Source organism: Thamnophis sirtalis, unplaced genomic scaffold, assembly GCF_051295495.1.
Source record: "Thamnophis sirtalis isolate CommonGarterSnake01/CBP01778 unplaced genomic scaffold, rThaSir2_p1.2 scaffold_11, whole genome shotgun sequence".
Classification (NCBI taxonomy): domain Eukaryota; kingdom Metazoa; phylum Chordata; class Lepidosauria; order Squamata; family Natricidae; genus Thamnophis; species Thamnophis sirtalis.
This window is the reverse complement of record NW_028261391.1, coordinates 10,774,891-10,797,204: the sequence shown is the minus strand read 5'-3', so window position 1 is coordinate 10,797,204 and position 22,314 is coordinate 10,774,891. Positions and strand designations below refer to the sequence as shown.

Genomic DNA, 22,314 nt, shown 5'->3' with positions numbered 1-22,314 from the left:
TTCTCAAATTGTTCTGACCCAGGTTTCCTTAGAAAGCAAAAGCAAAGTCTTAGTCCCCAAAAAACATATTTTATTTACATGACTGTGAATTCCTTTCATTCACAGTTGCATGGCTTATCAAACAGTCTTTCAAAGGAATGTTTATCCACACGCACCTTATCTCATTAGGAGTGCTGCCAGATAACAAGTGTCCAAACATAGAGCAAAGCAAAACTTGGCACAGAGGTTCTCACAAACATAACTTTCCAGACCAATGGATGAATTGTTTCCTGCAAAACTCCACTCCCAGTTCGTTCCTCTCTGCCTCCGACGCAGAGCCCACATCTGAGCTTTCCTCAACCCTCAGGACTGGCCCATGTTCCTCCCCAGCCTCCTCACTGTCCGACTCTCCTGCCAGCTCCACAGGCTGTTGGCAGACCACAACACAAATGCTCTTATTTCATACTGGTATATGATCAGGTTTATTGCAAAACTCAAGATAAAGAGGTCACTTGTGGGATGCCTTTTGTTGATAAATGATCTACAAACGCAGAATATATTCCAGATCATATTAAGCATTTCCAACCCTTATTGATTTCACTCGGAGTTCTCTGCTGAAATCAATGAGCCTTTGAGTTATGAAACTTTCATTGGCTTGCGTACACAATGATTTTTTGAAAAACCGAGCAGTATACATTTAACAGAGAGGGAACTTCTGCACTGTTAAATGCTGACTGATATCTTTGAAGCGCTTGTTCCCCCAGTGGAGAATACAAAGCTACGGTTTACTTCCCTAGTGCTTTGTGCAATATTTTCCCCTACGCACAAATCCTTAATCTAAGCATCTCCAGAGGTAGAGATGTACTGCATCTATTTCCAGAACCATGGAAGTGCAATTTGACAAGGCATTACAGCTTTCCACAGCATGAGATATCTAAAAAAAATAAAAATTCAATATCCTCAACTAGGATTTTGAGAGTTCCGGGTGGTAGAAATTGTGGGACTTTCACTACGTGCCTTAATTCTGATTTACTAAGGCTTGGGATGGTAGCATGGGAATTGTTTGGGTTTTACAATTTTGCTCCCAGCTAGTATATTATTGTCTTGGAAATGCTAGCTATATATGGCCTGGGATAATCAAGCGTGCCCCACAATGCAATGTGCGCCGCCCACCTGCGTATGCACGTGTAACCCGCCCCCCCCGCACATGTGTGCACAATCCCCCAGGCATTCACGCACGAACACCACCCCCCACGGGGAGAATTTTCGCCCTCCCCAGGCTTCAGGAAAACTCCTGGAGCCTGGGCACAGTGAAAAATGGGCCCAACAGCCGGACCGGAAGTTCGGAAACAATCCATTTCCGGCTTCCAGAGGGCGTAGACATTAATTCCAAGGTCAACTTCAAACCAAAATCAAATGAGCAATACCCCAATCAAGAAACTGCCAAAGAGCAAACATCCCAACCAGAGAATCCTTAAGACCGCCCCCCCCCACCTTCACAGACAGGCAAGACACCAGAATATAAACTGAGGGTCACCCGGGCATAGTCCGCATGAAGGCCCTCGGCTGCGGCTATGTCTGGTGGCCCTCTATGGACGCCAACATCACCGGCTGGGTGCAACGCTGCCCACCCTGCCAGGCAGTCTGCCCCGCGCTTCCCACTGATGATGTTACCTAGTTAGTGTAATGTCTGCAAGGAAACAAGCAAGCTCAGAGAGCACCAAGGACCCCTCAGACATATATGTAGCCATCCATTTCATAACCAATTCTGGGCAACTCCCAATCAAAAGAGCAATAGCAATAGCCCTTAGACTTACATACCTCTTTTACAGCCCTCTCTAAGCAGTTTACAGAGTCAGCCTTATTGCCCCCAACAATCTATTTTACCCACCTCGGAAGGATGGAAGGCTGAGTCAACCTTGATCCGGGGAGATTTGAACTGCCGAAGTGCAGCTAGCAGCCAGCTGAAGTAGCCTGCAGTACTGCACTCTAACCACTGCGCCACCTCGGCTCTTGCTTGCTTATGTGTTGATTTTTTCTTTTTCTTTTCAGAGAAACCGAATTGGCTCGGAAAACCCCAGCGATGTCTTCCGGTTCTTGGTTGAAGAACGGACCCAGTGCTGCCAAACCAGAAAAGTACGGTACACAGAGAGGGTGGAATATCTCATGCAATTGCCTGTAGCAATGGAAGCTGCAATAAACAAAGGTAAAGTCCGTGTACGAATTGTCTGTCGTTCAGATATAATTCAGGCAGGCGTTCCCTTGGAAGTCCCAGCTCAGTCGCATGAATGACTTGCGTCATGAACACTCTGCTACGGATTCAGCAACAAAGTCAGACACTGTCATTTCACGTGATCTACTCTTTGACGCAAAATGTTGTCAGGGGAGCCATTTCTCATGTTCACTGGCCATCAAATGAAGCCACCTGTTGCCGGCCCCTCCAGCAACTGAATCAGATGAGGAGGCATGGGAGTCAGGGTCAGCATCAAGGCAACCTAAGAGCTCTGAGGGGAAAGAGAGAATGGAGCTGTCAGAGAGAGAGAGGGAGGGAGGGAGGGAGGGAGGGAGGGAGACAGAGACAGAGAGAGACAGAGAGAGACAGAGAGAGACAGACAGACAGACAGACAGACAGAACGAGCCTGGATTGTCTGTCAGCCCTCAGATGGAGAGTGAACAGCCCCCAGGTCTGGAATTGGCTGATGAGGAAGAGGAGGAACAGCTGGGTCCAGTGCCTGACACTTGGATGCCAGAAGGCAGAGGAGAGGAGAGCAATGGAAATCCTTGGGCTGATCCTTGGGAAGGAACAGCCACCGCTGCTAGCGAAGCCCCACCATAGCTCTTGAGATAAAAGGCAGGGGAAGAGATGAATAGATGTGGCAGACAACTATCCATCTCCCTGATGGACCTGTTGCTGTGTGGGGAGAGAAACTTTTTGCCAGGGGTGCTGGTGCTTCTAATAAATGACTCTGAGTTAACTTCAGAGGATTTGCCGTGTTTGGGGAACTGGGTCAGAACACCACCCATGATGTATGGTGTTTCAACAGATGTATGGTGTTTATTCAATATCACTTGTTCTTCCGATTAGATGAACTGATTGCTTATGAACTGAAGAGAAGAGAAGCAGAAACAGCAAGGAAGCCCCCACCAGAGGTGGTCCGGGCAAGGATCCCTTTCAGTGCTTGTCTCCAGGCCTTTACAGAACCAGAAAATGTAGAAGACTTTTGGAGCAGTGCCCTTCAAGCCAAGTCTGCTGGCGTTAAGTGAGTATGTGTCAGGCACAAAAGATCAGGTCCAATTCAACTGATTTATCACTAATTATGCCCATGCGCGGGAATATTGTTCGGTTAGCCCTTGGTTGGAGTTAGGTAATGGCCAGTGAAGGGAGGTTGAACTTAGATCACTCTTGGCTACGTAGGAATTTTAGGCTGATTCCTCTCTGTTTCCTACTCTTTGTGTCTTCCGAGATAGCAAATCCATAAATAGCTCCATTTACTTTCAAAGCTCTGTTAGGACCTTTCGGTGAGTCATTTGTTCTCTAAGTGGTGTAAAAAGTAGTGGCATTACTGTCAGACTTTGTTGCAGCAATCACATCCAGAAAGCACACACAGGTTACTGATTCAACAGGATTCATTAAACTCTCTTTATATATAATATAACACATGAAGTAAATATACAATACCAAAAACAGATTTTCCAATGTGGTAGCAAGTACAAGCAAACACAGGCAGTTTCAGTTTCAGTTCAGAGCAGCAGACTAGCTTAGAGCTCAGCACAGACTCAGAGCTACAGAGCTAAGCCACGCTTAGGCTCCTTGCTGTCTCCAGCAAATACTGTTTCAGTTTCCAAACAGCCCTCACTGGCTGACTTAACTGCTATGCCTATTCATTGGCTGACCTTGTTACCATGTCTCTGCCAAGTCATGAACTCTCATATACACTGACAATTACACATTTTCTGCTTACTCTTCAGTCTTGTGAGCTTTGGGTCTTTCCTTGGAATGAAGAGAATCTTCTCCTATTTTGCTTTTTCCGGAGAGGATTTCAGTTACTAGAAAATATACGCTATAAAATATATATATATTTATTAAAACTGATTGTACTCTGACACTTTGTTACTTTGGCTTAGCCATCTGGTAAAAATAAATAAATAAAATAAGGTATCTTACTCTTACCAGATGGTTGGAGAAGCAGTGGGAGAGGGATCTTGCTATAGTGATGACAGTTTGGGGCAGCAATTCAATTAATAAATGCTAAGTGAAATCCCAGCTGTGCTTATTATCTGACTTCAGCTTTCCTTTTCTTTGCAGACCTGCAACGGTTTTAAATGGGAGGATTGGTCGTAGAGTTACTTTTTTAAAAAAAAAATCACCATTGTAATTGCAAGTGGTTGCTAAATGACACAGCTAAATGCGCTCTATATGGGGCAGCCCTTGAAGAGTATTCGGAGACTTCAACTTGTCCAGAACGCAGCCGCGCGAACGATTGTGGGTGCACCTCGGTACACCCACGTTACACCTATCCTCCGCGAGCTGCACTGGTTACCGATCGGTCTCCGGATACGCTTCAAGGTGCTAGTCGTAACTTATAAAGCCCTTCATGGTATTGGATCTGGGTACTTGAGATACCGCCTGCTGCCAATTACCTCCCACAGACCCATTAGATCTCACAGGGTTGGCCTCCTCCGGGTGCCATCTACCAGCCAATGCCATCTGGCTACTACCCGGGGGAGGGCCTTCTCTGTGGCAGCTCCGGCCCTCTGGAATGAACTCCCCGCAGGGATTCGGACCCTCACCTCTCTCCAGGCCTTCCGAAAAGCCGTCAAAACCTGGCTTTGCCGGCAGGCCTGGGGGTGATGAGTTCCCTCCCCTCTCGACTTGTATGATTGTGTGACTCTTGCTTATTTTAATTATTTGTATTCGTTTTATGTTCCCCTTTTTCCCCTTTTGAATTGTTCGCCGCCCTGAGTCCTCCCGGAGAAGGGCGGCATATAAATAATAAAATTCAATTCAATTCAATTCAAGTTGTTAAATGAGAACTACCTGTGTTTCTTTGCTTTCTGGACATAGCTGGTTGGCTGCCATAGAAAAGAACAGTGGAAGGGATGGGCATTTGTGTATGATCTAATAAGAGCAGTTCAGCTGCTCTGTTAAAATCATGAAGTTTCTGATTATGAGTTTGGGATCTTTTAATTTCACGTGGAATTGCTTTACACTTCCAGAACGTCTCGCTTTGCTTCCTTTCCTGAATACCTGGTGGTTCAGATAAAGAAGTTTACTTTTGGCCTGGACTGGATCCCTAAGAAGCTTGGTATGTATTTTGATGGCGGCCTTCCTTCTTGAATTGCCTTGGGTTCATTTGTAAGGTTTATCTACTCCAGGACTGTCCCAAAGGTGCTTTTTCAGGAGGCAGCTGGACTTTCCGCTTCTCAATACAATACAATACAATAGCAGAGTTGGAAGGGACCTTGGAGGTCTTCTAGTCCAACCTCCTGCCTAGGCAGGAAACCCTATACCGTTTCAGACAAATGGCTATCCAACATCTTCTTAAAGACTTCCAGTGTTGGGGCATTCACAACTTCTGGAGGCAATTTCTGTTCCACTGATTAATTCTTCTAACTGTCAGGAAATTTCTCCTCAGTTGTAAGTTGCTCTCTCTCCTTGATTAGTTTCCACCCATTGCTTCTTGTTCTACACTCAGGTCCCTTGGAGAATAGAATTCTCACCCAAGAAGCTTCCTCAGCTCTGGCAGGATAGTGGGGAATGGAAGGATTTATATTCTTGCAGAGAGCTGGTCATTTGCATCCTTTTAGAGCAGAGGTGTCAAACTCGTGTCGTCATGGCATTGTTGTGTGACGTAGGGGGACTTCCCCCCCCTTTGGTAAACCGGGCGTGGGCAGCCTGTGACACATCTGGCGCCTGCGGGCCGCAAGTTTGACAGCCCTGTTTTAGAGGGTCGTTGAAGCACTTGGAGGTTTAGCTGTGTCCTCAAGATCACCTAACTAGTGCTCCTGGTTCCTGTAGTCTGCAATTTTTGTTCGCTGGAAATCCATTCCTACTCCCTCTAAAAGGATGCAAATGACCAGTGGCCTGCAAGGAATATAAACCCTACCGAAACTTGAATTAAGTGGTGAGCCTTTTTTGTAGCAGCCCCATGCATTGCAATATGCTTTTCCCAAGCTACATAGAATAGCTTGCATTATGCAAAAAAATAGAAGCATCTTTATTTTGCCACGTCTTTGGTTCACATTAATAGATTGTAGGAATTCTCTCTGGATAGGTTTGTATAATTTCATTGTTCTTATAGCACTAGCAATAATCCTTAGACTTACAGTATATACTACCCCATAGTGCTTTACAGCACTTTCTGGGCAGATTACAATGTCAGCATCTTGCCCCCAACAATCCGGGTCTTCATTTTACTGACCTTGGAAGGGAGTAATTCAACCTTGAACCCCATTAGGATTGAACTCCAGGCTTTGGGCAGAGTTTGCCTACAATATTGCATTGTAACCAGTGTGCTACTAGGGCTGTTATTCTTCCTGCTTTATTAAAGACTTTCTATAGTTTCACAGTTAGGATGATTTCCAAATAATGCCCTTAATTTCCCATTTATCCTTTTAGCAATAGCAATAGCAGTTAGACTTATATACCGCTTCATAGGGTTTTCAGCCCTCTCTAAGCAGTTTACAGAGTCAGCATATTGCCCCCAACAATCCGGGTCCTCATTTTACCCCATGACCCGACTAAACCATGTTGCTAAAATCGCGATGTCATCAACGCGCCGACAACAGCGCGGAGACAGAAGGGCGATTTCAGTCGACAGAGGGGCGATTTAAGTTAAGGTAAGGGTTAGGTTTAGGGTTAGGTTTAGGGTTAGGGTTAGGGTTAGGGTTAGGTTTAGGGTTAGGTTCGGGGTTAGGTTCAGGGTTAGGTTTAGGGTTAGGTTTAGTGTTACGTTTAGGGTTAGGTTTAGGGTTAGGGTTAGGTTTAGTTTTACAGCGCGCTTCTGTCACCGTGCTGTTGTTGGCGCGATTCAGCGCTCATTCGTCGGAGCGCTTTAGAACACGCGGTTTTGTCACCACGGTTTAGTCGGGCGCGGTTTTGTCGTTCGCCCTTTTGTCGGTGAACCATATTACCCACCTCGGAAGGATGGAAGGCTGAGTCAATCCTGAGCCGGTGAGATTTGAACTGCTGAACTGCCGAACTAGCAGTCAGCTGAAGTAGCCTGCAGTGCTGCACTCTAACCACTGCGCCACCTCGGCTCTTTTGCTTGCAGATGTTTCTATAGACATGCCAGACCTTCTAGACATCACTCACCTCCGAGCAACGGGATTTCAACCAGGAGAGGAGGAACTTCCAGACATCTCTCCACCCGTGATCATTCCTGTTGACCCCAAAGGTACTGCCTACCACCATGAGGATTCCTACCTCCACACCATTCTCCACCACAACTGTTAGTTGATCTTCTTTTTTTTGTTCCCTTGTCATTTCGCCTCCTTTCCTGTTCGCATGGATCATCTTCATGGATGCCAAGCTACAACATGATCCCTGGGAGTCTTGTTGGCAAGAAAAGCAGGCAGTGATGGAACCAAGAGGTGGTTCTTTGGTGTAAACGGAGATCCATTGGTCATGCTTGCTTTGGTGGATTTGGCATGTTCTGTATCTGTTTTAGGTCAAGGGTGGGATTGAACTGGAGCAGGCTGAAGATCAAGAGAAAGGGAGCTCATGAGCCAAAGTTGAGGAAATCTATTCAAAGGACAACAATATAATTGTCCTGCATCGTGGCAGTCAATTAACGTGTAAAACCACAAGTATATAGAATGGCATTCTTTGTTGGCCGAGTATGATTGCAGACACAAGGAATTTGTCTCGGGTGCATAAGCTGTCAATGTACATACAAACAACAAAGTGATAGGTCAATCGGAATAGAGTTGGAAGGGATCTTTGAGGTCTTCTAGTCCAGAAGGTCATAATATCATAAATCATAGTTACAATCATTAATAAAAAGATGCAAACAACAACTGATAAATCATAAGAGTGGCAAGCCACTCCCACACCTACAGAAGAGGTTCTAAAAATTTTTGAAATTTTGAAATTTGAAATTTTGAAATTTCCTGTCTGGAGTGGGGGGTGGGGTAGAGTCATGGAAACTCTAGCAGGAGAGTTTGATGTAAGGAAGCAGCTCAACACCTCTAAGGAAGGAAGGTGTGCCATTCATGGATTGTCTACAAACACAATTTTCAGGATTGGCATTCAAGCATATATACTAAAGAGGCATAGGCATTACTTTTAACTCCTCAGAAGAAAAGTTTCTGCCAAAGTGGTTTGGACTCCAGAAAAATTCAATTCTAGAAAAAGTTGGACTCCAGAAAAATTCAATTCTAGAAAAGGTTGGACTCCGGAAAAATTCAATTCTATCTAAAGGTCAAAGTGTTTCATTTGGGCTTCCCAGTATAATATTTTATCCAGCTGTTTTAAGTTATAATTCTTACCACTTCCAAAATGGAATAGGTAATGACTTTGCTAATGGCAGACCTGGAAACACCAGATAGAACCACAAAGAACATTTTTTTAAAAAAGTTATAGAGTGATCATCTTCTTTTACTGACCTCATAATCCCTTGCGGGGGTGCAGTCTGGGCAACTGAGTGGAAGAGAGTGTTTACTGGCTGGATGCCCTTTCTGTTGCCAATGCAGAGGGTTTTTTTTCCAGCAGATATATTCTCATTGTGCCCAGAGAGAGAAATATCTGCCTCTACCTAGGATTGAACTCATGGCCTCCTGATTGTGAGGCGAGAGCTCCACCTCTATGCCACCACACCACTCTTTTAAGTTATAGGATGATGCTCTAGTATTTATACCAAATGCAGAACCGGCCAATTTCCATTTTCCTTCCATTCCAAAATACTTTAGTCTCCCTTAACTTACTTTCTTGACTTTCAGATGGCATGATGAACCATTTCATGGAGCGTATGTATCCCATTTCTTTATGTTGGTTTTATTTTTTGTTTGAAAATGGCTGATCTTACTTGCTGCGACTTACAGAAAAGCTTTACAAATTGCACGAGAGCTCTTCATTTAACGGTGCCTTTCTCCTCCTTAACTTTCCACCTGCCCTGGGTCTGTGTTGAGATATTTGAAGAACTCTTAAAACTCTGGAGAGAGAGCTGTTCCCTAACTTGGATTATTCCACATTCTCATAGTTGGTTTAAATGTTATTTTATTAATTTTTGCAACCAAAGAGGTTTGCTGGATTAATCCAAGGGATCAGCATTTTGTTTTGCCATTGCTAATCCAATGCTCCTTTGAAACTTTGATATGATGAAAACAGCCTCTTTCATTATTTTGTTCCTCCAAACCCAAACTAGGGACGCGGTGGCTCAATGGCTAAGACGCTGAGCTTGTCGATCAGAAAAAGTTGGCAGTTCCGTGATTCAAATCCCTAGCGCCGTGAAACGGAGTGAGCTCCAGTTACTTGTCCCAGCTTCTGCCAACCTAGCAGTTTGAAAGCATGTAGAAATGCAAGTAGAAAAATAGGGACCACTTTTGGTGGGAAGGTAACAGTGCTCCGTGCGGCTTTGGTATTTAGTTATGCCGGCAACATGACCACGGAGACATCTTTGGCTTTGGCTTTGAAACGGAGATGAGCACCGCCTCCTAGAGTTGGGAACGACTAGCACATACACTATATTGCCAAAAGTATTCGCTCACCCATCCAAATAATCAGAATCAGGTGTTCCCATGACTTCCATGGCCACAGGTGTATAAAATCAAGTATCTAGGTATGCAGATTGTTTTTACAAACATTGGTGAAAGGATGGGTCGCTCTCAGGAGCTCAGTGAATTCCAGCGTGGAACTGTGATAGGATGCCACCTGTGCAACAAATCCAGTCGTGAAATTTCCTCGCTCCTAAATATTCCACAGTCAACTGTCAGCTGTATTATAAGAACGTGGAAGTGTTTGGGAACGACAGCAACTCAGCCACGAAGTAGTAGGCCACGTAAACTCGTCCAACATCAGTGTGTGACCTCACAAATACTTTTCTGGAAGAATGGTCAAAAATTCCCATAAACACACTCCTGAACCTTGTGGACAGCCTTCCCAGAAAAGTTGAAGCTGTTATAGCTGTAAAGGGTGGACCGACGTCATATTGAACCCTATGGATTAGGAATGGGATGTCACTTACAGTAAGTTCATATGCGAGTAAAGGAAGGTGAGCGAATACTTTGGGCAATATAGTGTATGTGCAAGGGGAACTTTTACCTTTACCTTAAACTAATGTAAAGCATGACGAAGGAAGACAAAGGAAGAAATAAAATGTGGGCTAGTAGTTAAGACACCAGCTAGAAATTAGAGAATTGTGAATTCTGCTTTAGACATGAAAGCTGGCTGGGTAAATTTGGACCAGCCATTCTCACGCAGTCCAACCTACTTTACAGGGTTGTTGTTGTGGGAAAAATAGGGGAAGGAAGAAATGTTTGGTATGTTCACCACCTTGAATTATTTGTAAAAATAATAAAAGGGGGGATATAAATAATGAGTGCAAGAAAAGAAAAAAAAGGGAAGAAAATAGAAAAGAGTGTAAAAATATATAAAGAAATGACTTAGATATTCTTCATAGCAAATAGAATAGAATAGAATAGAATAGAATAGAAAAGAAAAGAAAAGAAAAGAAAAGAAAAGAAAAGAATTCTTTATTGACCAAGTATGATTGGACACAAGGAATTTGTCTTTGGTGCATATGCTCTCAGTGTACATAAGGAGAATAAAATAAAAATCAAGAATAAAAAGATACAACACTTAGTGATAGTCAAGGTTACTAATAAGCTATCAAATTGTATTAGGAAACAAATAATAACAATATATATTGAAGTTGCAAGCAACAAGGTTGTAGTCATAAGTGGGGAGAGAGGTACTAGGAAGGAAGAGAAGAATAATAGTAATACAGTCTTAGTAAATTATTTGACAGTGTTGTGGGAATTAGTTGTTAAGCAGAGTGATGGCATTCAGGGAAAAACTGTCCATGTGTCTAGTTGTTCTGGTGTGCGGTGCCCTGCACTGTACAAATAATAAATACAAATATATTTGAACCTTGCTAAGGTTACATAGTAATATTCTTTCTATAAATGTATCTCAAATCATCAAAACTATAAATCACAAGTTCATCTTCGCCTGGTAAAGTTATGACATTTCAAAAGCTGTTTATGACCCAGATTTGAAGTTACATTGTCCATGCACATATGTACACACACACACACACACACACACACACACAGAGTCATGCACAATTGCATTTTGGGCGTGGCAGTCAACTCGCCTTCATGGCCGTTTCCAATATCCCACAGTCATGTGACTACAATTTTCACCTTTTTTTTTCAGCTTCTGGTAAAAATTCTGGGCTCAAAGGACTACCTGTATTAAAATCAAGCCTGTGACACTGAGCAACCTTATTCGATTGGAACATCTCCTGATTTCACAATATAGGAATTTGGCAAAAATTATAGATAAGATCCATAGTTGTCATTTTTCCTTGTTGTTCAGAGAAAGAGAGACAGACAGACAGACAGACAGAGACAAAGAGAGACAGAGAGACACAGAGAGAGACCAAGACAGATAGATAGAAAGAGAGACAGAGACAGAGAGACACAGAAAGAGGGAGACACACACATACACACACACAGAGACAGAGAGACAGACAGAGAGAGACCAAGACAGACAGATAGAAAGAGAGAGAGACAGAGAGACACAGAAAGTGGGAGACACACACATACACACACACACAGAGACAGAGAGACAGACACAGAGAGAGACCAAGACAGACAGATAGAGAGACAGAGACAGAGAGACACAGAAAGAGGGAGACACACACATACACACACACACAGAGACAGAGAGACAGACACAGAGAGAGACCAAGACAGACAGATAGAAAGAGAGACAGAGACAGAGAGACACAGAAAGAGGGAGACACACACACAGACAGAGAGACAGAGACAGAGAGAGACCGACAGATAGAAAGAGAGAGAGAGAGACAGACAGAGAGAGACAGAGAAGAGGAATAATATCAATTTTGGTTCACACATTGCTATCTAGCTTTACATTAATGAGAACTAGAAACTGAAAGTGTGACTAGAACAGAGATCGAGATTTTTCTGACATTACGCTGCAGCATAATTTTGCCTTTGTGCATAATTACAGACCCCCCTAGATGATTAATTGTATTTAAGACCCAACCATTACTTAAACCAGCTGAAGATTGAGGGTGTTGCTTCACCTGATCATTTATGCTTGCCCTGACTGATGGTTTCAGTGCAGGAGCGCCATCAATATGTGTGACCTTTAAAATACAGAATTACAAAAAAAGAAAAAAGAAAAGAAAAGGTCTGGGATAGTTTAGCTTTGGGAGCTGTTTTGCATGGAGAACAGCCAAGGCTTCAGTCGATGTCTGCACAGCCTAATAACCTTTGTCACTTTTGCTTTTAGGCGTGATTTGGGTCAGCACTTTCTCTCCATGCTGACTTTGCTATTCTTCAAACAGTGCAAAGACTGTTGCAAGAATTTGCACAGCTCTTCCTTTTGATATTCAGTTCCTATACTGACAGCAATAGCACTTAGACTAATATACCGCTTCACGGTGCTTTTACAGCACTTTCTAAGTGGTTTACAGAGTCACCCTCCTGCCCCCAACAACCTGCCTCCTCATTTTACTGATCTCAGAAGGATGGGAGGCTGAGTCAACCTTGAGCCTGGGGAGATTCGAAGTGCCAAATTGCAGGCAGCCGGCAGTCAGCAGAAGTGGCCTGCAATACTACATTGTAACCACTGCGCCACTCTTTGCAAAGTCATTTTTTGCAATGGTCTTTGTACAAGAAATGAAAAGGAATCTGAGTAATTTCTGTTCTAATTTGCACCTCCATCAGATGCTGTCTCCAGTGGATATGATTTTTTTTAAAGGCTGCAAGCCGAAGCTATAGCATTTGTATTAAGAAACCAATTACAGGTACTCCTCAACGTACAACCACAACGAAGCCCAAAATTGATGTCGTTGAGTGGAAAAAATTAAGTGAATTTGTCCCATTTTACGACTTTTCTTGCCACAGTTGCTAAGCGAATCACTGCAGTTGTTCAATGAGCGACATGGTTGTTAAACGAATCTGGCTTTTCCATCGACTTTGCTTGTCAGAAGGTTCGCAAAAGGGCTCTTGAACACTGCAACCGTCATAAATATGAGTCAGCTGTTAAGCATCTGAAGGGAAATCGCATGACCATTGGGATGTGGCAATGGTCATAAGTGTTTTTTTTCTCCGATGGGACCAGTCTATCAGGGCAAACTGGTCTATCCAATTATGGGATGGAGCATACTGCTTCCATTTTCACCTTTCAGTCCCAATCTAGGGGCCTTCGCAGGAAATCGCTTTTGTGACAAACTATTTTTATTGTTAAATTTATGTTTTACCAACAAAGAAATAAAGGGAGACTAATATAGATCTGAGGGATGCAGTGGCTCAGTGGATAAGACGCTGAGCTTGTCAATCAGAAAAGTCGACGATTCGAATCCCTAGCACTGCATAATGGAGTGAGCTCCCCTCACTTGTCCCAGCTTCTGCCAACCAAGCAGTTTGAACGCATGTAAAAAATGCAAATAGAAAACTACAAACCACTTTTGGTGGGAAGGTAACAGTGTTTCGTGCGCCTTCGGTGTTTAGTCATGCTGGCCACATGACCACGGAGACGTCTTCGGACAGCGCTGGCTCTTCGCCTTTGAAACGGAGATTAGCACCACCCCCTAGAGTCGGGAATGACTAGCACATATGTGCGAGGGGAACCTTTACTTTTACCTTTTAGTATAGATTTCAAGCTGTTTAGCTGTTTAGCTCTCATCAGCTAGGAATACCCTTCAGTGCTCATAAGTGTGAAGTGTTCATATGTCATTACTTCCAGTGCCATTGTAACTAAATGATGGTTACTAACTGAACGATTGTAAATCGAGGACTACCTGTACAATGTTTTGTGGACTCACAGCTTGATGCCATTATTCGTGTCTTGGGTGATAAAGGTAGCTGGTGTGTGTGTGTGTGTGTGTGTGTGTGTGTGTGTGTCATTGACCAGGAAGTGATGGGTTCAGTTTTCACCTGGAATGTCCTCTCTCTCTCAGCCCCAGATTTTGATGAATCCTCCGTGATGCAGCTGGCAGAGATGGGGTTTCCCTTGGAAGCATGTCGGAAAGCCGTGTACTACACTGGCAACATGGGTGCTGAGATGGCTTTCAACTGGATCATTGCACACATGGAAGAACCAGGTTGGGTGTCTATGGAGGTTCTCAATCACCCAGGTCATGGTTGTCCCAAAGGAGATTTCTCCAAAAGGGAACTGGACTTTTTTGGGGGGGGGGGGGTCTTTAAAAAACCTCAGAACCGAGAAAGCTTCTTGGATGCAAAGTGAAATGTTTTCAAAGGAAAAAAAAACCCAAGAAAGTCTACTTGCAAATTTTTGAAACCCACCACTGGATGGAAGGCTGAGTTAACCTTGAGCCTGGTGAATTCGAACTGCCAAACCTCTGGCAGCTGATCAGCAGAAGTAGTAGCCTGCAGTGCTGCAGTCTAACCAGTGCGCCACCATAGGCTCACATTATTTTTATTTAATACATAAATGTACCCAAATTGAGATAGAAACTGCTCTCTCTACTAGTTTACACATTCTTCGGTGCTTGGTGTCTTACAAAGATGTAAATCAGTGGTAGTCAACCTGGTCCCTACCGCCCACTAGTGGGCGTTCCAACTTTCCTGGTGGGCAGTAGGGGTTTGCTGTAACTCTGCTTTATAAATTTTATAAAGTAAAGTTACTTCCCTACTTTATAAATCACCATTACTGTGGAACTAGGTAGGTGGTTAAAATTTTACTACTAACAGAGATACAAAAGTGGGTGGTAAGTATAAAAAGGTTGACTATCCCTGATGTAAATCAACATCAAGGTAAAAGTCTGCCACCACATTGGATCTATTTCTGCCTTTTTCTTTTTACAATTATACAAGAGTCTTTTTACTAATTTACACAGCATATGGTTTCCCCAATGACGACATGTCAATATTATTGAGGTGAATGACATTTCAAGAGGAAAACGATAAAAATGCTAAGCAATTGTCTTGTTTGAATACATGTGGGCCTGCATTGGTTTTTCAATCTACAGGTATAATGAATAGATGGGTGGATTAATGAATGGATGAATGAATATCCCAAAGATGTTTTTTCAAGAAGCACCTGGACTTCCTTGGTTTTTCCCTGAAGACGTTTTGCTTCTCATCTAAGAAGCATCTTCAGTTTCTAATAAGCTTCTTCAGTTCGGAACTGAAGAAGCTTCTTGGATGAGAAAGCGAAACCTCTTCAAGGAAAAACAAAGGAAGTCCAGGTGCCTCTTGAAAAAGCATCTTTGGGACAGCTATGATCTGGATGACTGAAAACCTCCATAGATGTGAATGAATGAATACCTTCCATTTTATTCCAGATTTTGCAGAGCCTTTATCCATCCCTGGTTATGCGGGAACAGCTTTTCCCCAAACAGGAGGATCAGGAGTTCCTGGACTGGATAATCAGCCTCCAGAAGAGATGGTAGCCATAATTTCCTCTATGGGATTTCAGCGGAATGTAGCTCTTCAGGCACTACGGGCAACAGTGAGTTTTCCTGAAAATTATTTGGGATTTATTGGTAGCCAAAAGACGTTGAACTTGTTGATTAGTAAGGTCGGCAGTTCGGCGGTTTGAATCCCTTGCCCCGTGTAATGGAGTGAGTTTCCCATTACTTGTTCCAGCTTCTTCCAACCTAGCAGTTCGAAAGCATGTAAAAATGTATGGCTTCAGTTTTCCTGAAGCCTCCGAAATGCAAAAAAACGGCCCTATGGGCAAACCGGAAGTTCAGGAATGGACTTCCGGTTTGCTGGTAGGGCCGGTTTAAGCCCTCCGGAGCCTTCAGGGACCTTCCAGAGGCTTCCCTGAAGGCTCCGGAGGACAAAAAATGACCCTACGAGCAAACCGGTAGTCCATTCCCAAACTTCCGGCTTGCCTATAGGGCCGTTTTTAGTCCTCCGGAGCCTACCGGTTTGCTCGTAGGGTTGTTTTTAGTCCTCCAGAGCCTTTAGGGAAGCCTCCTGAAGGTCCCTGAAGGCTCCAGAGGGCTTAAACAGGCCCTACCATCAAACTGGAAGTCCATTCCTGAACTTCCAGTTTGCCCATAGGGCCGTTTTTTTGTACTCCGGAGGCTTCAGGGAAGCTCCTGAAGGCTCCGGGGGGGGGGGGGGAGGCTGTTTTCACCCTCCCTGTGCTCCCATAAAGCCTCTGGAGCCTGGGGAGGACGAAAAATGGCTTTAAAAAAGGCTGAACTCAGCTGGCCAGCGCGCGCATGTGCTCTGGCCAGCTGACAGGGCAAAGCCTCGCGTGCCCTGACAAATGGCTCCATCCCGGCCCTATAGGTTTGTGACAATAAATTAATGTCACCTCCACAGTTATTCAAGTCTTCTGGCTCTTGTCAGCAGCAGCAAATTTCAAAGTTACAATGCGATGACAAGACATTGACAGCTCTTATCTATCTTCTTAATCCATGCTATTTTGCCTGGAAGAATAACAACTTGGAGCATGCATTGGACTGGATCTTTAGTCACCCTGAACCAGAGGAGGAGACTGAAGTAGCTTCTGAGGTCATGAATATAGAGAATCATGTGAATGCTAACATCCTTGCAGAGTCGGATCCGGAAGGGCCCCAGATCAAAGATGGGCCGGGAAGTAAGTTTCTCCTTGCTATGTTGCTTGCATTGATCTGCCTGGTTTATTCATTTTTCCCCTTCCCAAATACGTTGGCTACGCTTATGAATTGTTTCTCCATTCATATCAGAGGCATCCAGAGCAATAGCCGTAAAATAAGCAGAGATTGGTAAAACTGCCCAGAATCGCTGCATCAGTCAGATGGGCAGCACATACATTTAATAAATAATATAGGTTAATTCCAGTGGTGAAGGTTTTTTTTTACTACTGGTTCTGTGGGTGGGGTTTGGTGGGTATGGCAGGGGAAGGATACTGCAAAATCTCTGTTCCCTCCCCACTTCAGGGGAAGGATACTGCAAAATCTCAATTCCCTCTCCACTCCAGGGGAAAGATACTGCAAAATCTCCGTTCCCTCCCCACTCCAGGGGAAGAATACTGCAAATTCTCAATTCCCCACTCCAGGGGAAGGATACTGCAAAATCTCCATTCTGTCCCCACTCCAGGGGAAGGATACTGCAAAATCTCCATTCCCTCTCCACTCCAGGGGAAGAATACTGCAAAATCTCCATTCCCTCCCCACTGCAGGGGAAGGATACTGCAAAATCTCCGTTCCCTCCCCACTCCAGGGGAAGAATACTGCAAAATCTCCATTCCCTCCCCACTGCAGGGGAAGGATACTGCAAAATCTCCATTCTGTCCCCACTCCAGGGGAAGGATACTGCAAAATCTCCATTCCCTCCCCACTGCAGGGGAAGGATATTGCAAAATCTCCATTCCCTCCCCACTGCAGGGGAAGGATACTGCAAAATTTTCATTCCCACCCCACTCTGGGACCAGCCAGAGGTGGTTTTTGCCAGTTCTCCGAACTACTCAAAATTTCCGCTACCCGTTCTCCAGAACCTGTCAGAACCTGCTGAATTTCACCCCTGGTTAGTTCTGACCAATAGGAATCTCTGTATATAATCTATTGGGATTGCTTAAAAGCTGAAGAACCATGCAGAAAAATAACGGTTTCAGGATCCCGGCAAATAATTTCACCAGGTTTTTTTTTTTTTTACTCAGAAAATGCCATTTTATTTTATTTTTGAAATTAGGTTATGACAATATGCTTTTAGACTTTTCACATGTTTTAATACAACGGTGATTCAGAATGTTACAGTGAATGTATCAGTGAGCCAAACATGTACATTATATGTATAATAATAACTAAAGAACAGGGCTGATTTCTATTTTCAGTTAAATATTTGATTGATGTCGAACTTGGTTTTTGCTGTGTTAAACAATCTTTTAGATGACCCTAGTTCAGTCTTTGTCATCACTAAATGATCTCAGCTTTTTCTGAATACTTCCTAGCCAGCAAAAATGGTTAAAATAATTTTTTTTTTTTACTCACGTATTGTCTTATGTTTTGTCTTGCACTCCCCCTCCCGTGAATTGTAAGCCGCCCTGAGTCCCCTCAGGGAAAAGGGCGGCCTATAAATAATAAATAAAATAAAAAATAAATAAATCTAAAAATCTGATACAGGCCATTGTGGAACAATATGAAGTAGCTAATCAAAAAAGTCTCCACTGAGAGATACATGTATGAGTTTTTTGCGGGGAGGGGGGAAGAGGTGGTATTCAGCTGGTTCGGACTGGTTCAGATGAACCAGTAGCAGAAATTTTGAGTAGTTCAGAGAACCGGCAAATAACACCTATGGTTGCCCCCCCTGCCTCCGTCATTCCCTGTCCTATATTCCTTTGTTTTTTAGCTCAGCTGATTCGCATGGCAGAGTGGATTGCTGCACCTCAGCTGAGCTAAAAAAACAGCTCAGTTCACCAACGCTGACACCGAGGGCGGTCTTTGAGTGCTGCGCATGTGCGCAAAGCGCATATTAGGCATGCGCGCAAAGCACTCATAGAACCAGTAGGAAAAGATTTGGAATCCCACCCCTAGGGGGTGTCTTCAAGACCTTGTACTCATGCTTCAATTTGTTTGCAACATTCCCTGTTTTTTTAAGCTTTGTTTTTTTAACCGTTGCTTTGTTTTAACTATCATAACTCTTGCAGTAAACCACAGGATGGAGCTTTTAGACAGCAGTTAAAATTTGTTGCGCATCAATGAAGGCAACCGCCCAATCCAAGTAGCCTGAGAATATACCAAGTAATATTTGATGCACCTAACTATGGAACTTTTAAGGGAGATAATGAATGTCTGAAAAACAAAACAATATCCCGAGAGATATTGCGTGCAGTCCAGAGAAGGTTGAATATTGCTGAGGGCTATTGTGCTATGTCATCTTTTATAGGAAATAGCATTAAAATAGATGTGATTCATGACAACCACACACAGAATATATTTGCAGGGTTTATAAATGCTGGGGAATTACAGCCTGCAATATTTAGTGATCTATAGCAGGGGTGTCAAACTCGATTTCATTGAGGGGGGCCACATTAGAGTTGTGTTTGACCTCAGGGTGGGCATGACAGGATGGGCGTGGCCAGCTCGACATCACTCATGTTGGGGGCACCTGTGGTACTCTGCCGGTGAAAATGGGCTCCTGAGCTCCATTTTCGGCTGTGATGGCCTCCTGCATCCCTCTGGCAGCAAAAACAGAGCTCAGAAGGACCGCCTGCAGCCCTCCTGAGCTCCGTTTTCACTGGCAGAGGCATTGCGGGATGGTCCTTTGCTGTTTCTAGAGCAGCCCCACCGGCCAGATCTAAGCACTCTGCAGGCCGGATCTGGCCCCCAGACCTTGAGTTTGACACCCCTGATCTATAGTATAGTCTTTATTGTCATTGTACAAAATAAATACAACGGAATTGGTTATATATAGGCATGTGGGTATGCAATTTTCCAAATATGTCCATTTTATTCCTGAATGTAACCTTTTAAGAAATCAAGAGTCAGCTAAGGAATTGTTGCTAGAGGAATGTGGGCAAGATTTCTGGATCGTCTTCATCATGGCTTTGCTCATCACCCCCTGATATTTTTCTTGGGCAGGATATGAACTCTTTGGCTTCATCAGTCACATGGGAACATCCACCATGAGCGGCCATTACGTTTGTCATCTTAAAAAGGAAGGAAGGTAATATAGCATGGCATTACTGGTTGTGATACAATTGTTACACAGTGCCCAAAAGTTGAACAAAAAGTTTGAGATCGACACTTCCAAGGAAACCCAAAAGGGCTTTTTCAAAGGCCACTGGACTTGTTCTTTTTCCTTGAAGATGTTTCGAGGATGGAAGGATTTATAAATTCCTGTTGTGGCTGCTGGCAGACTCAGACAGTGAGGAGGTTGGGGAGGAACATGGGCCAGTCCTGGAGTCTGGGGAAGGCTCTGATGAGGGCTCTGCGTTGGAGACAGAGATGGAGCCAGAGCCTTCCATAGTTATCAGCTGCCTTCCGAGTCAGATATCAGTGGGGCAGAAGAACAGGTGGAGCCTTTTCCCAGTGTGCGCATGCACAGAGCTGCCAGGAGAAGGGAACAGCTAAGGAAGAAGAGCCGACTTGGTAGTAAAGGAATAGGTGGACGGTGAATGGCCCTTCCCATAGGAAATAAAGAGGAGCGAAAGGGGAATGGAGTTTGCAGGAGACAATTAGTTCAATTCATTAGGGTGAGGATCTGTTCCTGACTTCTTGGTGAGTAATTGCTGCTACAGCATGGCGTTTGGAAGATATCGACCTGGCAACTCTCCAAGCCTGATAAAGGTCTGTAGTTGTGAAATCTGATGAAAGACTGTTTGCCGGGACTTTGCTGGAGAGGAATTCCCTTTAACCTTTAAAACTTTAAAAGAAGTTTTATCGGGACGAGGAGTCTGCCTCATGATCTTGGGAAGCCTAGGTCAGAATAATTCCCTTCAAGTGGACTCAATGACTCTCAGAAAGAATGCTAAAGAGGAGATGACTGCAAGGCATATAAATCCTTTCACCTTCCCACATTCAGTCAGAACTGATGCAGCTTCTTTGGATGAGAAGTGAAACTTTACTCAAAGGTTAAAACAGTCCAGCTGTTTTTTGATAAAGCATTTTTGGAATAACCATGACTTGGATGACTGAGAATCTCCATAGTCTTCTATGGAAACCATGTCAGAAAATTCCATTTCTAACATGAATGAATGAATGAATGAATGAATGAATGAATGAAGGAAGGAAGGAAGGAAGGAAGGAAGGAAGGAAGGAAGGAAGGAAGGAAGGAAGGAAGGAATGAGGCTGACTTCCATATTGGCAGTGGTTTTGGATGGGGATTAAGATCCTACCACAGATTCTTTTAAATGTTGGAAGCAGTCAAGCTGCGGATTGTTCCTTATCTTAATTATCCAGATAAGAAAAATCAATATTGTCAGAGTTTGTGGATCAACACATCTGACTAGCACACAAATAAATGAACTTCTTCAGGATTCAATTATATATAAGAAACTTCTTTAGATACAATACCATACATCAGAAGTCAACATACAAAATCAGGAACACAGAAGCAATATTCATAGAAGCAAGTCATTACAGAGTAGAGAGATACAGAGGCCTATATTGTACAGAAGCTGCGAAGTTACAGAGTCCAAACGAACTCTTACATACAGTTCAGCAAGTCTAAACCATGCCCACTCTCTAAACTGTCTCTTATGGCTCCATACAAACAAATACTGTTTCAGTTTCCAAACAGTCCCCATTGGCTTACCTGTTACCATGCCTATCCAAACAGTCCCCATTGGCTTACCTGTTACCATGCCTATCCAAACAGTCCCCATTGGCTGACCTGTTACCATGCCTATCCAAACAATCCTTTGGCTGACCTGTTACCATGTCTATCCAAACAGTTCCCATTCGCTGAGCTGTTCCCATGTCTATTCCAGTCTATGAACATTCAGACTCTGACAAATATATGTGCTTAATCATATAAGATGGCGGTGATGGTAGTAGTGGTGTCAGCGGTTGTAAGTGTTCCTTGTCCATTTAATTTAATTTGATGATGTTCACTGCATTTTCTTCTTCTTTCTCCTTTTCAGGTGGGTTATCTACAACGACCATAAAGTTTGTGCCTCCGAGCAGCCACCCGTAGAGCTAGGATATATTTACTTCTATCACAGGATACCAAGTTAGACCTCACTATGTTCTGTGGCCTTAAGAAGCCATAAGCCTTTTTATTCTGCCAAAAATGTGTTTCAAGTAAGCAAAGCCTTTGGACTGCCAAAAAAGAAAAAAAAGAAAAAGCAAAGCAAAGCAAAGCAAGAAGGGAAATATTTGGTCCTATTTATAGCTTAAATCAGGATAATTCAATTGATGCCTTCTTAAACCTTTAGAGGAGAGTTTTCTGTTAAATGATGGTGCACTGTAGGATTTTAAAGTTTGTCTACATTTTGTGGAGACCTTAAGACTGTTCTGAACCACTAGCAGAGGTTGCAGCAAACATCCAGAGAAAATTGTTCCCGCACCGAGAAGAACCTGCCATTGTTTTAATCCTTAAAGACTGATGGTTGCTAAGCAGTTGCTTTGAACTAGGAATTCGTCACTCTGCTGGATGGAATCTATTTGCTAGCATGAAAAGTTGCTTATCTGGAGCCCTAAGTTTCCGATTAAAAAGGAAAAGGTAAAAAAAAAAAAAAGA

The 22,314-nt window shown here is 43.5% G+C and overlaps 1 protein-coding gene across 3 annotated transcripts in view; it reads left to right on the top strand.

Moving 5' to 3' along the window:
• USP13 (ubiquitin specific peptidase 13) overlaps positions 1 to 21,919 on the top strand; it is a 103,571-nt gene extending 81,652 nt beyond the window's left edge. Inside the window, exons 12-21 of one of the 3 annotated variants that reach the window (XM_087725201.1) lie at positions 2,032 to 2,185; positions 3,065 to 3,239; positions 5,197 to 5,285; positions 7,254 to 7,430; positions 8,920 to 8,946; positions 14,133 to 14,276; positions 15,480 to 15,646; positions 16,588 to 16,750; positions 19,713 to 19,797; positions 21,716 to 21,919. In XM_087725201.1, the coding sequence (XP_087581327.1) occupies positions 2,032 to 2,185; positions 3,065 to 3,239; positions 5,197 to 5,285; positions 7,254 to 7,430; positions 8,920 to 8,946; positions 14,133 to 14,276; positions 15,480 to 15,646; positions 16,588 to 16,750; positions 19,713 to 19,797; positions 21,716 to 21,809 (1,275 nt within the window). In that variant the 3' untranslated portion in view covers positions 21,810 to 21,919. The remainder of the gene's footprint in view (positions 1 to 2,031; positions 2,186 to 3,064; positions 3,240 to 5,196; positions 5,286 to 7,253; positions 7,431 to 8,919; positions 8,947 to 14,132; positions 14,277 to 15,479; positions 15,647 to 16,587; positions 16,751 to 19,712; positions 19,798 to 21,715) is intronic. The other 2 variants (XM_087725202.1, XM_087725203.1) reach the window with 2 other exon arrangements.
• The last annotated feature ends 395 nt before the right edge of the window (positions 21,920 to 22,314 follow it).